General features: G+C 34.7%; 1 protein-coding gene across 7 annotated transcripts in view; it reads left to right on the top strand.

Moving 5' to 3' along the window:
- The window catches only part of DIAPH2 (diaphanous related formin 2), a 921,502-nt gene that overhangs the window by 213,972 nt on the left and 692,381 nt on the right, over window positions 1-15,149 (top strand). For all 7 annotated transcript variants that reach the window (XM_055106523.2, XM_055106524.2, XM_055106527.2 and 4 more), the window contains 2 exons: window positions 12,729-12,803; window positions 12,884-12,953. In XM_055106523.2, the coding sequence (XP_054962498.1) occupies window positions 12,729-12,803; window positions 12,884-12,953 (145 nt within the window). The remainder of the gene's footprint in view (window positions 1-12,728; window positions 12,804-12,883; window positions 12,954-15,149) is intronic.

Below are 15,149 nucleotides of genomic sequence, written 5' to 3' on the forward strand. Positions count from 1 at the left end.
TTGGGCTGAGACAATGGGGTTTTCTAGATGTACAATCATGTCGTCTGCAAACAGGGACAATTTGATTTCCTCTTTTCCTAATTGAATACCCTTTATTTCCTTCTCCTGCCTAATTGCCCTGGCCAGAACTTCCAACACTATGTTGAATAGGAGTGGTGAGAGAGGGCATCCTTGTCTTGTGCCAGTTTTCAAAGGGAATGCTTCCAGTTTTTGCCCATTCAGTATGATATTGGCTGTGGGTTTGTCATAGATAGCTCTTATTGTTTTGAGATAAGTCCCATCAGTACCTAATTTATTGAGAGTTTTTAGCATGAAGTGTTGTTGAATTTTGTCAAAGGCCTTTTCTGCATCTATTGAGATAATCATGTGGTTTTTGTCTTTGGTTCTGTTTATATGCTCGATTACATTTATTGATTTGCGTATATTGAACCAGCCTGTTTGGCAGCATGGTCATTTTCACAATATTGGTTCTACCCTTCCATGAGCATGGGATGTGGTTCCATGTGTTTGTGTCATCTGTGATTTCTTTCATCAGTGTTTCGTAGTTTTCCTTATAGAGATATTTTGCCTCCTTGGTTAAGTATATTCCTGAGTGCTTTTTTGTTTGTTTGTTTTTGTTTTGCAGCTGTTGTAAAGAGGGTCGAGTTCTTCATTTGACTGTCTGCTTGGTGCCACTGATTTGTGTACATTGATTTTGTAACCTGAGACTTTACTGAATTCATTTATCAGATCTAGGAGCCTTTTGGATGAGTCTTTAGGGTTTTCTTGGTATACAGTCATATCATCAGCAAACAGTAACAGTTTGATTTCCTCTTTTCCAATTTGGATGCTCTTTCTTTCTTTCTCTTGCCTGATTGCTCTGGTTGGGGCTTCCAGTACTACGTTAAATAGAAATGGTGAAAGTAGGCATCCTTGTCTTGTTGCTTTCAACTTTTACCCGTTCAGTATGATGTTGGCTTTGGGTTGGTCATATATGGCTTTTATTACTTTGAGGGAAGTCCCTTCTGTGCCTCGGTTCTTGAGGATTTTTATCATAAAGGGATGGTGGATTTTATCAAATGCTCTTTCTGCATCTATTGAGATGATCATATGGTTTTTGTTTTTAATTCTGTTTATGTGATTTATCACATCTATTGACTTGCTTATGCTAAACTATTCTTGCTAAACTATTCATCCCTGGGATGAAACCCACTTGATCACGATATATTATGTTTTTGATATGCTGTTGGATTCAGTTAGCTAGTATTTTGTTGGGGATTTTTGCATCAATGTTCACCAGGGATATTGGTCTGCAGTTTTCTTTTTTGTTACGTCCTTTCCTAGTTTTGGTATTACGGTGATACTGGCTTCATAGAAAGATTCAGAGAGGATTCCCTCTTTCTCTTTTGGAATAGTTTCAGAAGGATTGGTAAAAAAATTTTCTTTGAATATCTGGTAGAATTCAGTTGTGAGTCCATCTGGTCCTGGAGTTTTTCTTGTTGACAATTTTTTTTTATTACTGATTCTATTTCCTTGCTTGTTACTGGTCTGTTCAGAGTTTGTGTTTATTCCTGATTTAATCTAGGAGGGCTGTATGTTTCCAGGAATTTATCCATTTCCTCTAGATTTTCTAGTTTTTGTGTGTTAAGGTCTTCATAGTAGTCTTGAATGATCTTTTGTATTTCTGTGGTATCAGTTATAATGTCTCCAGTTTCATTTCTAATTGAGGTTATTTGCATCTTCTCTCTTCTTTCTTTGATTAATCTCGCTAATAGTCTATCAATTTTATCTTTTCAAAGAACCAGCTTTTTGTTTTTTTTATCTTTTGTATTTTTTTTTGTTGTTTGAATTTCATTTAGTTCTGCTCTGATCTCTGCTATTTCTTTTCTTCTTCTAGCTTTGGGTTTTGTTTGTTCTTTTCTTTTCTTTCTGTTTTTTTTTTTTTTTTTTTTGAGACAAGGGCACCCAGGCTGGAGTACAGTGGTTCAATCTCGGCTCAGTGCTGCAACCTCCACCTCCCAGGTTCAAGCGATTCTAGTGCCTCAGCCTCCCAAGTAGCTGGGACTACAGGCATGCACCACCATGCCCAACTAATTTTTGTATTTTTAGTAGAGACAGGGTTTCACCATGTTGGCCAGGCTGGTCTCGAACTCCTGGCCTCAAGTGATCTGCCCGCCTTGGCCTCCGAAAGTTCTGGGATTACAGGTGTGAGCTACTGCGCCCGGCCTTTGTTTGTTCTTGTTTCTCTAGTTACTTGAGGTGTGACATTAGGTTGTCAATTTGTGCTCTTTCAGACTTTTTGATATAGACATTTAGCACTGTAAACTTTCCTCTTAGCACTGCTTTTGCCATATAACAGAGGTTTTGATAACGTGTGTCACTAGTACAATTCTTTTCAAATAAGTTTTAAATTTCCATCTTAGTTTCATTGTTAACCCAAAAATCATTCAAAACCAGACTAATTTCCATGTATTTGCATAGCTTTGAGCGTTCCTTTTGCAGTTGATTTCCAGTTTTATTCCATTGTGTTCTGAGAAGATGCTTGATCTGATTTTGAGTTTCTTAAATTTATTGAAACTTGTTTTGTGGTCTATCAGATGGTCTGTCTTGGAGAATATTCCATGTGCTGATGCGAAGAATGTATATTATGCAGTTGTTGGGAAGAATGTTCTGTAGATTTCTGTTAAGTACATTTGTTCTAGGATACAGTTTATGTCTATTGTTTCTTTGTTGACTTTCTGTCTTGATGGTCTGTCTCGTGCTGTCAGTGGAATATTGAACTCTCCCACTCACTATGTTGCTGTCTATTTCATTTCTTAGGTCTAGTAGTAATTGTTTTATAAATCTGGGAGCTCCAGTGTTAGGTGCATATAAATGCAGGATTGTAGTATCTTCTTGTTGGTCCTGAGAGAGGAGATTTTTAAGTGTTCTCATAACAAATAAAATCAAGTATGTGAGGTAATTCCTACGTTAATTACTTTGATTTACCCATTTCACAGTGTATGCATGTGTCAAAACATCATGTTGTACAGTATAAATATATACCGTTTTTATTTGTCACTAAAAATAAATATAAATTTAAAAAAACACATATTTAACCATGGTTAAGAATGTATGTATGTGCACACTGAAGAACATATAATCTCCACGGTATCTTTCTTAGTGTTAGGAGGAATGGATTTTAAAATATTATATAAAAACAAGAAAAGACTAAAGCAGTACCTATTACAGATAACATTCTGAGGAAAAAGAACATTTGGACTTGCTAAAATGTTTTTGACATCTACATTGAGGACCCAAGAAAATGATTTTCTTTTTAGGTTTGGTTTCAGTTATCTTGTGCTAAAAATGTCTGTGAACATTAAATTTCTTTGATCTTTGTCTACGTAGCTATCACACTCTGTAATAAGTCTTTAATTATATGTTTTTGGCACTGCATCTGGTAGGTGAGAAGGACTGTTGCATTTCTGTTGTTCACTCATCAAATAGCAATTACCCTTCAACTCTCCTTACCCCTGTTACTGTGAAAAAAAAAAAAAATTCACCAATTTCTCTGCTGCCCACTAGAATCAGATAGTATAACATACAAACTGGTTTAGGAGAAAAGAATATTTACAGGTGGTATATGCTAATGCCTCTATGTTTCTTCATTGCGTTCAAATAACTTCTTACTTTATTCATGACATAAACTTGGTATGAGCTCTGTTTCATTTGCAGGGCTTATAGATTGGGAATGTGATTTTTTGGAATACGTTTACTTTAACAAAATTCCACAAAACTAAATGAAATTGGACATCCTGTGGTGTGCATGATAGAATTTTAACTATATTACTTATCTTAGGAAAATAAACCAATACATTTTTCTTGTGGAAGTTAACATTTTATTATGTTTGACTGGTTATGTTACTAAGAAGGCATCTTTAATAAGTGTCCTAACATAATTATATCTACTATTTCAAACATCTGAAGAAGATAGAAAATGTGAGTAGCTTTTACTTGAATATTTGGAATACTCTTTCCCTTCGCTTCCCTTATTGACCGTAGATTGAAGAGTCTATTTCATTGTCATTCAAATTTTTTGGTAATTTTTCCCTCATCATTACTTTGGAACAAGACCTTCTCTTATACTTTTCTAACAATAATGTTTAAAGGAAGGTGGGGAGGAAAATATTCTTGATTGTTAGCCTGTTAGGCATTCAGATAGATTTGGGCATAAGCCATTTCTTAGACTATCTCCGAAGTAACTTAGACAGCTTATGAAATTGATTTTAATAAATAAGGAACTTTTATCCTTTTAGAGAGTGTTTACTTATACTGTTGCCCTCAAGAGATTTTTATATGTAACTAGAGCATTTAAAATTATTTTGTAAATATGTAAGAGGAATTTGTCTTTATGCAATATAAACAGCTAGAAAGAATGCACATTTCCTACTTTGTAAGGAACTCCTAAAAATGGATGAGAGGCATGAAACATAGTAGGATTTTTGCAGTAAGACTGATAGAATAAACGCAGCCAGAGAGAAAGATGGAATGTCTTCTTTGGTGTTTCTAAGGCAATTGTAATCTATCACAACATTGAAGTCAAAACCACTCAGAGGTAGAACTGGTAAACTGATGCATTCAAACTTTCTATGAGTCACATGAAATAAATGATCAGTGACTGTCAGGCTTCGAAGGTTTATGCACAAATGTCTGAAAATGGTAGTGTTACGTCAAATAGATATTTTATAATTGGTCAGAGATATCTCATGGATTAATCTACTATGATGAATAGTTTCCAAGGACATTCAAATGCCCAAAGCTATTGTGTTTGCTTTCATGTAGAGAAACCTGAGTGGACGTATATGTTTTTATGGATCTAAGACCAAGTCAGTTGTAGTGTACACAAATCTACGTATATATCATACATGTTTATATATTTTTTAGTGGGTATATATATTGACAGTGAAACTGTCTATGATGTTTATTTAGCCGAACAAATTTTCCTTTTAAGATGCGGAAAATACTAAGGTTTTCTTGGTTACTGTTTATGCAGATTTGATCCATGGACTGAATACGTGATACTGTTTATGTTGGGCTACATACTGGTTTTAATCACATGGAACTCTTTCTTTCCTTAAGTGTATACAACTAAAATTTGATTTTAGTTGCATTAAAAAACATTACAGTAGCAATATTGGTGTTTAAGTGAGATGTTTTCCTATTTAAAAAAAACCAAACCAAAACCCACCACTCAAGATAACATTTAAAGTCTCCTCAACCCTTTGAATTAGTTGTTTCACATGTTACAATTTTACCAAATTTCTGAATTCCCCCAAGAAACCCTGAACTATCATTCATTTTATTTGATGTTCCAGTGATTCAGGTTGTAGTTTGAGATTACACATGGGAATAGAACACCATTAGAGGGAAATAAAATCCTTTGTACAGAACACATAACCCTCTATACTAGCCTTTAGCACTGCACAAACAGTGATAAAGGGATGACATGACTAATATTGGACTCCTTCACATGAGACCAATTGCCTTTACAGCTTATGGGATTCAGTATAGAAGTTTCTAATTTTAGCTTTAACTGTTTTGAAGGAGATGTTAATTTGGATAATCTAATCATTGATGGACATGCAGTCACTATTTTCTATTATACCTTCATTGTATATAGCATACTGAACTCATCTGTTCATTACATCTTTGGTTTTACATTATATTTAAGTGAAATGTAACTAAATAATTGAGAGTCTGAATCTCAAATTTATGGGAGAAAGGTTGAGGTTTTGGGAAACTGTGAAATGTTGTCCTTTACAAGAATCTATGAGGGAGCACAATCTTATTCCCTCCTTCAATAGGTACATTTATAGAAAATTTTCCTCGTTTTGCTTTGCCCTGAAGAGCTAGAGAGGGGAGAATCTTGCTTTCTCTTAGATTTAGGGTTAATTGAATCTTCTGATACCTTCATTAAATGTAAGATTTTCTTTCCTTTGATCATGCTGATCAGTATAAGTGGGTCCTTTAAAAATAATGACCTTAGAAGTTCTAAAGGCTTGAGATAGGTTTCTGTTTTAAAACTTCAATATATTTTTGATATAATTCTGTCAGGATTATACATGAACTAAAAATTCTCTCCCCCTCACCATTATAATTTCCATATCTATTCTGATGTGAATTGGCCAGCACTAAATACAATTAGAATTAAGTATACACAAAATTGGATAGTGACCAGTTAAAACACATGAGGTTGGCTGGGCGCGGTGGCTCACGCCTGTAATCCCAGCGCTTTGGGAGGCCGAAGCAGGCGGATCATGAGGTCAGGAGATCGAGACCATCCTGGCTAACACGATGAAACCCCATCTCCACTAAAAATACAAAAAATTAGCCGGCTGTGGCGGCAGGCGCCTGTAGTCCCAGCTACTCGGGAGGCTGAGGCAGGAGAATGGCGTGAACCCGGGAGGCGGAGCTTGCAGTCAGCCGAGATGGTGCCACTGCACTCCAGCCTGGGAGGCAGCGAGACTCCGTCTCAAAAAAAAAAAAAAAAAAAAGAGGTAATATGAGTACCAAATATTTAAATGATAAAGTCTGGCCTCAAACTCTTGGGCTCAAATGATGCCCCTGTTTCAGCCTCCCGAATAGCTGAGATGACAGGCATGACACTGTGCCCCAGTCTTATTTTTAAACAAGTCAATAGAGTAAGTTTAGTATAATTTTAGTCATCTGCATGTTTTATAAAAATTAATATAATTTTCATTAAGTGATTAAAAGTTGTGTTAATACTGTGGAAAAGGATTCTTTAATTTATGCCTAAAATTCATACTGCATTTTGGACTAGAAGATTCAAACAACATTCAGATTTTTGGTTTTTAACATTTTCCAAAAATTTCTTAATGGCTTTATTGTGATGTTTTATATACATTATTTCATTTAATAGTCACAAAGACTTCATGGGGTATAGGTAGTATTCTCATCCCTATTTTGAAAATGCAAAAACAAGCTTAGAAAATTTACGTATATTATCAAAAGTAACACAACTAGAATATGTAGAGATGAGATTAGAACCTAGATCTGTTTTCCTCTAAAGCTTATGCATTTAGCCATGCAGCTATGTGGCCCCACAGCATAATCCAATGATGGATGATGGAATATTTTCTTTATTTTTGGGTGAACTTGGAAAAAAGTCTTTAATTTTTAGCTTTTTGAGCAGCGTAACAGATATTAGCCTCCCTGATAGATACAGCCAAACCTTTTTTACATAGGGTTGGAAGATGCTGTCTCACTGTGATTCAGACCTCTTGTTCCCAATATAAGCTTCCTGGCTTCCTTTTTAGTCTCCAGATATAATCTTGGCTGCTGGTTCACTCAAACATTAATCTTCCTGACTGGTCTATTGTTTTTGTTTGGGTGGTTCATTTGTTCCACTTGGTCTCCTGACATGTGACCACAAATGTCAACTTGGATGTGTAGCATGTTAAGACAGTTCTTTAACTTAGGTAACTTATAACACAAAATCACCAATATGTTAATACCTTAAAAAGTGAGATCGTGGACTTACATAGCCCATCAAAAAAGAAATAGTATAAGCTACATTTTGGCCCTATTCTTTCTGATAAACTACCTTACCTAAATGTTGACTGAAAATTTTAGCTGAAGTCTCCAATTATCTGTCCTTAACAGTATTTTGTAGATTTCTTATGATGCTCAGGACTTTAAAAAACAATAAAAACATGGATCGAAAAGTACTTATCCTATTTAAATAAATGAACTAAGCTGTTAAATAATGAAACGTATGTTTGTCTGTCTAGGCATAGATATGTAGATATAAACCGTTCTGTAACACCACTAATTCTTCTTAAGCAAGGTATTAGAGCTATTAGCTAGATGTTATAGAAAATTGTGTACCAGTCCTCTTTTAGTAATTTCTAAGGATGTGGTTGAAATAAGCATGCGCTTAGGAGTCAGATATGGATTTGAGGCCTAGAACTGCTACTTACTTGTTGAGTGATGTTTGGGAAGTCACTTAACTACTTTGCTTCTCAGTTTCTTTACCTAGAAACAATTTTCAGAATGGCTAAACTTAAAAAGACTGACAAGGATTTGGGGCAATTAGAACTGTGATGTTTTGCTGAAGGAGTGCCAAATAGCCACTTTGGAAAGCAGTTTTTAAACCGTTAAACATCTACTTACCATAAGACCCAGCTGTTCCACTCCTAGATATTTTTTTAACAGAAATGAAAGCATGCTTACACAGATAACTTACATGTCAATGTTTGTATCAGCTCTATTCATAATCATCAAAACCTGGAGACAACTGAAATACTCATCAAATAATTAATAGATAAACAAATTGTGGTATATTCATACAGTAACAAGGAATGGAATACTAATACATGCAACGAAATGGTTGAATATCATAGTATTCATGCTAAGTAAAAGAAGCCAAACACAAAATTTGAAAACTGTACAATTCGTTTATAATTATATTCTGGCAAGCACAAAACTATAGGGACCCAAATCAGATAAGTAGTTGCCAGGATGCTGGGAGTAGGGAAAAGGGATTGACTGCAAAGGGGAATAAGGGAATATTTTAGGGTGATGAAAACGTTTTATATCTTATTTGTATTGGTGGTTACATGACTATACATTTGTTAAAATGATAAATTTTACTATATATAAATCATACCTCAATAAAAAGGAAAGAAAAAATAACTCATGTTTGGGTTGGTTATGAAAATTATTAAGAGTAATTTTCCTCCGTTTTTCCTTCTGTTTGGTTCTTCATTATTCTCTGCCTGTTCTATGTCCCTCATAAATGTAAGGTCCATGAGAAATGTCAGTTTCTTATTTCAGGGTTGAGATAGTACAGAAAAATTTATGTCTTTGTCTGTAATCTCTGAGTAAGATTTTAAATCAGGTCATCAACTGTATTCTTATCATTCTAGATGTTCCAGTTAGTACTAAATAATTCAGAGCTGGAATTTGCATACTCCATGAAATATACCAAATATATCTGTTTCAACTGGATTCCTTTTTTTTGTTTGTTTGTTTTTTTTGAGACCGAGTCTTGCTCTGTGGCCCAGGCTGGAGTGCAGTGGCACGATTTCAGCTCACTGCAACCTCCGTCTCCTGGGTTCACGCCATTCTCCTGCCTCAGCCTCTCCAAGCAGCTGGGACTACAGGCGCCCGCCACCACGCCCAGCTAATTTTTGGTATTTTTAGTAGAGTCAGGGTTTCACCGTGTTAGCCAGGATGGTCTCGATCTCCTGACCTCGTGATCCGCCGGCCTTGGCCTCCCAAAGTGCTGGGATTACAGGCGTGAGCCACCGCTCCCGGCCCTCAACTGGATTCCTGATCTGTGTCCTGCGGCACTGGGAGGGCACAGTATGGTTGGGAGGGCATGTAAAGAAGCCTTGAGTTCTGAGCCTGAGTCTTGCCTGAGAAAGGCTTCCCCTGCTTCTCAGCAATCCATTGTTCCATGCCAGTGGTTCTCAAACTTGAGCAAGCATCAGATTCACCAGGAGAATTAGTTAAAACATACATTTCTATCTTCCTCCCAGCTACTGATTCAGTAGGTCTGAGGTAGAGCACAAGCATTTTGATTTCTAACAAGTTCCCAGATGATGTCAATGCTGCTGATTTGGAGTGCACACTTTGAGAACCCTTGATTTATGCTTACTTCTAGTGTTTCAATGTCAGAATTTCTGCCCACATGCTCACATACAGGAACCAACATTTTGTTTTTAAACTGCCTCCTCATTTCATGACCACTTTTGTATTGGCTGAAATCAGTATACTCTATGTATATGAGAAAGGGAGGCTGGGGGAGAGGGGTGGAGGAGAAAGAGAGAAAGAGAAGCAGTAAAACAGTAAGTGCTTGGCTGGAGTTCACAAAGTGTTTGATGTCTGAAAGGCAGAGAAATGGTGGTGCTGGCAAGAGAAAAAGGAAACAAAGCTATGTCTAGCCACACCTCCTTCCTTTTAACCTCTTGCGCATCGTCATCGTTCGTAATTATTTTATCCCCTTAGCAACGGGCTCATTTCAGGCTCCCATTCTCTCTACTTTAAAAGTTTTAAAGACTCTTACTAGGCCTCCTCTGCCCATTGGCCTAAAATATTCTCATTTAAGACTTTTCCCTGTCTAGCTTGTAATAATAGGTCCTGCCTCCTCACACTTAAGTTGTATGATTGTATCTTACTTTTTTTTTTAAGAAAAATAGTAATTTTCCCTGAATAAAACCAAAGTACCATAAACTGCATCATTTGAAACAGGGGATGTGTGGGCGACTGATTTCAATTGAACAAATATGAATCATGTTCTTGTGAATCATGCTTCCCTAGACCAAGAAAGAAATAACCCTAATAATTTTAATAGCAGTAGACATAAAGAGAATATAAGTAAAATTCAGAATTTTGAAAACAATTTGTGGTAAATTTAAAGAAATCATGGATTATTTCATCTTCCCAAATACCAAAGCGGATATTGAGGACTATATATAAATTTGTTCAGAATTCCTATTATGTAAAAGTTATTGCAGGGTACAGTGTGCTGTAGTGATATCTGCTGATTTTTCTCTGTGATAAATTATATATTACATATTATTTAAGTATATTATACTTAAAGCTGATGTCCCTTTATCCCTCTACCACCACCTCACTGATTATCGAGGCTTTAGAGAAAATAGCTGGTTGCACTAGATGATTACATGCCTCAATTGGATAGTAGCTTGTTGCCAATTATCATTACAGTGCCATATTGATTTTTTTTCTTGTTTCCATTACGGAAATTAAAGCAGAATTTGTTTAAAATGAGCTTCTATGTATATTGTGGATGGCGATTGGTTCTGAATATGAGCTATTTTAAAAATGTATTTTCTTCAGTGGTGTGATGTCTCTGATATTCCCTTAAAAATTTAGGTCTCTGCTTTGTTGATAAGATTTACCTTAGGTAGCTATGAAATGGATAAAGACTGGAATGGAATGGTTTAAATATAGGCAGCATAGATGTTATTATTTCACATAAGTCTATATATTGATTTATGTTTATGATATTCTTGGGTAGTATGAGATTGCTTATTCTATTAACCATACAGCCAGTAAATTTAATTAAATTTAAATTAGCAAATACTTACTTAGTGTTGGCTCTATTTAATATAAATATTTAGTGGCTATATATGAGCTACCTTGCTAAACACTATGAAACATAGAAATATTAATGAAATGATATAACTATCTTTAGAGAATTTACATGCCAAAGGGGTAGGTAAGACATGGCAAGAATCATTATGATTATGTCAAGCAGTAAGAGATAAATATTACATGGAGATTTTGAGGAAAAGGAACTCATTTGATCGGAGGAATTACAGGGGAAAACATTAATGACTTAAAACAGCCAATTTTAGTTTTAAATAGTTGGGAGAGATGGAGTTGAGGTTACTTTCTGGGAAGAAAGAATAAATGAGCTAACATGAGGAAGTGCAAGGTGGGCTCCAGCAATGATAATTTGTCTGATTTTATTGGCACATGTGCCTTAAGGCCTGAGGCTGGAAAGGTAGATTGAGGCTACATCAGAATGTTGAGCCAAATGATTTAAAATGTATTAAGTAGTCCAGGGAAAATTTTTGGACAGAAAACTTTGGTTGAGGGCAATTTAATCTGTCATTTTATAAAATGATTAAGAGAAAAGAATGAAGTTGGGGAATCACCAGTTGGGAGTCTCCAGGCTTATTAAAGGAAAGATAACTAGGACTAAACTAGAATGTTAGCACAGGCATTGGAAAGGAAGAAAGGGGCCATTTGGAGGAGGCATTCTAGAAGTAGAAGTAGAAGTAGAATATTTGTGAATAATGCTCTACATTAGCAGTGTTTCAGCCTTCTGCCACACAGGAGAATTTATGTCCAGCCAATCTCCTAAACCTGCTTACTCAGCTTCTGCCACATGGGTCTCCTCACAGTTCCTGGAACATTCTAAACACACTAGCTAATGCCTCATGACCCAATTTGCCCTTAATCCTTCTACTTGGAAAGTCCTCACTTTCAGAGTTCTGCTGAAATACCTAACCTTATCAAAGAATCTTTCCTGATCACACAATGAAAAATAGCAGCCTGCCACTCCTTTCATTCTATTTTCCAAGGTTTATTTTTCTTCATTGCATCAAAGCAATTATTACATTTATTATATAGTTAGTTATTTGTTCACTGTCTCCCTATCTCTAGATAGTAAAGTCCATGAGGCTAGTTGCTTAGTTTTGTTGCTTGTTATGTATCTCTCTCACCTAGAACATGCTTGGAACTTTGTAGACACTCGACAAATATTTGTTGACTGAATAAATAGAATAAATGCAAAGGTGAAAGAAATGGGTCATCAAATAATTATGCCAGTATTTCAAGTCTGAAGAATTTAAAGGGTAGTGATGTTATTAATAAAGTATTGAAGAGTGGAAGATAAGTTGACTTAGGGGTATGGAGACAGAGGAAGATGAATTCAGCTTGTGAATTCATGCTTAAGTATGTCATGCTGGTGAAACAACCAAGGCAGTGCTGTGTAATGGGCAATCTAAAATGTGGAGAAGTCTAGGATTGAGGCAAAGATCACTGAGTCATCCTCATAGAGTCAATACTTGAAGCAGTGGGAATTGAAAAAATAATGACAAGCAATATTGAGACAGAATTATCAGATTTGAAAATTAAAATTTTATTTTGGATATTTAATGTTTTAAAATGACTAACTTACTTATACATCTAATTTTTTGTTTATTTCTTAGCTGGGTTAACAACTTTGGCCATGAAGGTCTTGGACTCTTATTGGATGAGCTGGAAAAGCTTCTGGACAAAAAACAGTAAGAATAAACACTGAAATTAAAATCACCAAAGGGAAAATGTTTCAGCACAGCATAATATACATTTTTCTTTTATTTAGGCAAGAAAATATTGACAAGAAGAATCAGTATAAACTTATTCAATGCCTCAAAGCATTTATGAATAATAAGGTAAGTAGTATTTATTTCTGCCCCTGTCACAAAAGGTGGGAACTTGCCCAACACTATGAAAGTATGAAATGAACAAAATATTTTTTTATTTTTTTTTTAATTTCCAGGGTACATGTACATAGGTGAACATGTGCCATGGTGGTTTGATGCACAAATCGACCCATCAACCTAAATAATAAACCCGGCATGCATTAACTCTTTTCCCTAATCATCTTCCCCACCCCGTACCTATTTTTTACTTATGTTTCTGCTGTACTAATTAATTGTAGACTAGTTATTACAGGCTTATAAATAATAAGTGTTTATAAAGTTTTACAGTGAGGTTAAATACCATTTGAAACCATATATAAAAGATAAATTTGATGTTTAATTTTCCAAAATGTGAGCTATTGTTAGTTTTCTCGATTTTTTTTTTTTTTATTTCTATGCTGATATTTCATTTTAACCAAAGAAGTCCTCACAGCATCCAGAGGATTTCAGGGATGATATAACTTCTGTAGATCTAAATCTTTTAAAAAATGGAGCCCTATTCCAATGTTTCTTCTATTCAAATATATTGCTTTCATATAGGGAAGATAGATAAAACAGTACTTTCCATTGTCTATGCTGCTAATTTCCTCAGGAGGGTGAGCTAGTCAATGAAACAAACAAAAAAAATGATTGGAAAAAGTGTATTTGACTCTTGTCTATAATTTAGAAATGCTGTGTCTGATTCTTATTCTGTTTATTCCTCCAATAATTTCTTTCATGTGAACAGAGGTCTTTTTGATTTTATAGTATACTAAATGTTCAGAAAACATAACAAAAAGAAAGAAATGAACAAAATAGTGAGTGCTTGTTCAGTTTACAAAAGGGTCTTTATGATGTAAATCCTTATAATATTTAAGTAATACTTACATGAAAGTTATACTTTGTTTCACAAAATATTTATTGGTGGGTTTTTGAAATCATGCAAATGAATTAGTGTTGTTCCCAATTTTGGTAATAATGCTTTTTCTTTAATGGTAGTAGGAAAATTTAAATGTCGTTTGTTGAATATGTTTCCACACAGAGAATTTCTGTTCTATTGAAAAGGAAAATTATAGGGATGGGTTGACTTATTTGCTAAGAACATTGTAAGATTGAGATTTCTCTTTCTTTTATGTTTTATTAATATCAGCAAGTTTACATACATATAAGACATCTCTGAAAAATTGCAGGGCTTTTTATGTATATGTATAATACTAGTTGTATTATAAGGGACCCTGCGAATTTTAGACAATAATTTTTCTTCTAAAAATAGACTTTACTCAGGTTATGAAGTTACAGTATTTTTTCTATAAACTATTTTTTTTACTGTCTTAGAAATGACCTCTTCATACCTATAGATAAAATACTATTGACTAATTCACTTAATTACCTAATTCCCTTTACATAGTATTTTAATAATCTCAAAATAGATAATAGAAATAATTACAACAATAAGTAGAAGTTTGCCAAATGTAAAATATGGCTATTAATAACCAATGCAATAAGATTATATATTAATCTATAGACAGTCTCAAGCATATGGAAATACATATAAGTATTTATATATTATACATACATGTATCAGCAAAGAATGTTACTATATCAGCATATGCAATGAATGCTTGCTAGTGGACATGAGACTCCTGAATATGCTAGTTGTACTGTTTCTGGAAGTTTCTTACAGAAATATTCCCATCACTACTAGTACAGATTTTCTCAAAATCTGGGCTCTTAGTCTTTGGCTACAAAGTTAAACAGAATCTGATGCCTAACAAGGAAATAATGAGCATTGCTTCTTCACAGCTCAAGATAGATCTCTTTCTTCAATTGAGGGAAACAATGACATAATGGAAAGATAATACAGTTCTAGAATTCAGGAGATATAGTTCATGCTTTGTTCCTAATAAGTTGTGTGGCCTTTGGAAAATTACTTGACCTCTCTGAGTATCAGTCCCCTCATCTGTAAATTTAGCTATAGGACACTTTGTTCTAAATTCTTATTGACTCATGTTGTCAATTGTCGTGGCTTTTCAGGATGCTAAGTAATTTTAATCAGGACAGTCACTAGAGAGAGTCATAATAGTAAGATTCTTATAGAGCCCTTTTTTTTTTTTAACAGAACATACTTTGATTTGTCAACATTTAGTTTCTTAAGAGTTTGGCAGTTTCGAAAAGCATAATGATTTG

The sequence above is a fragment of the Pan paniscus genome, chromosome X (assembly GCF_029289425.2).
Source record: "Pan paniscus chromosome X, NHGRI_mPanPan1-v2.0_pri, whole genome shotgun sequence".
In the NCBI taxonomy this organism is placed as follows: domain Eukaryota; kingdom Metazoa; phylum Chordata; class Mammalia; order Primates; family Hominidae; genus Pan; species Pan paniscus.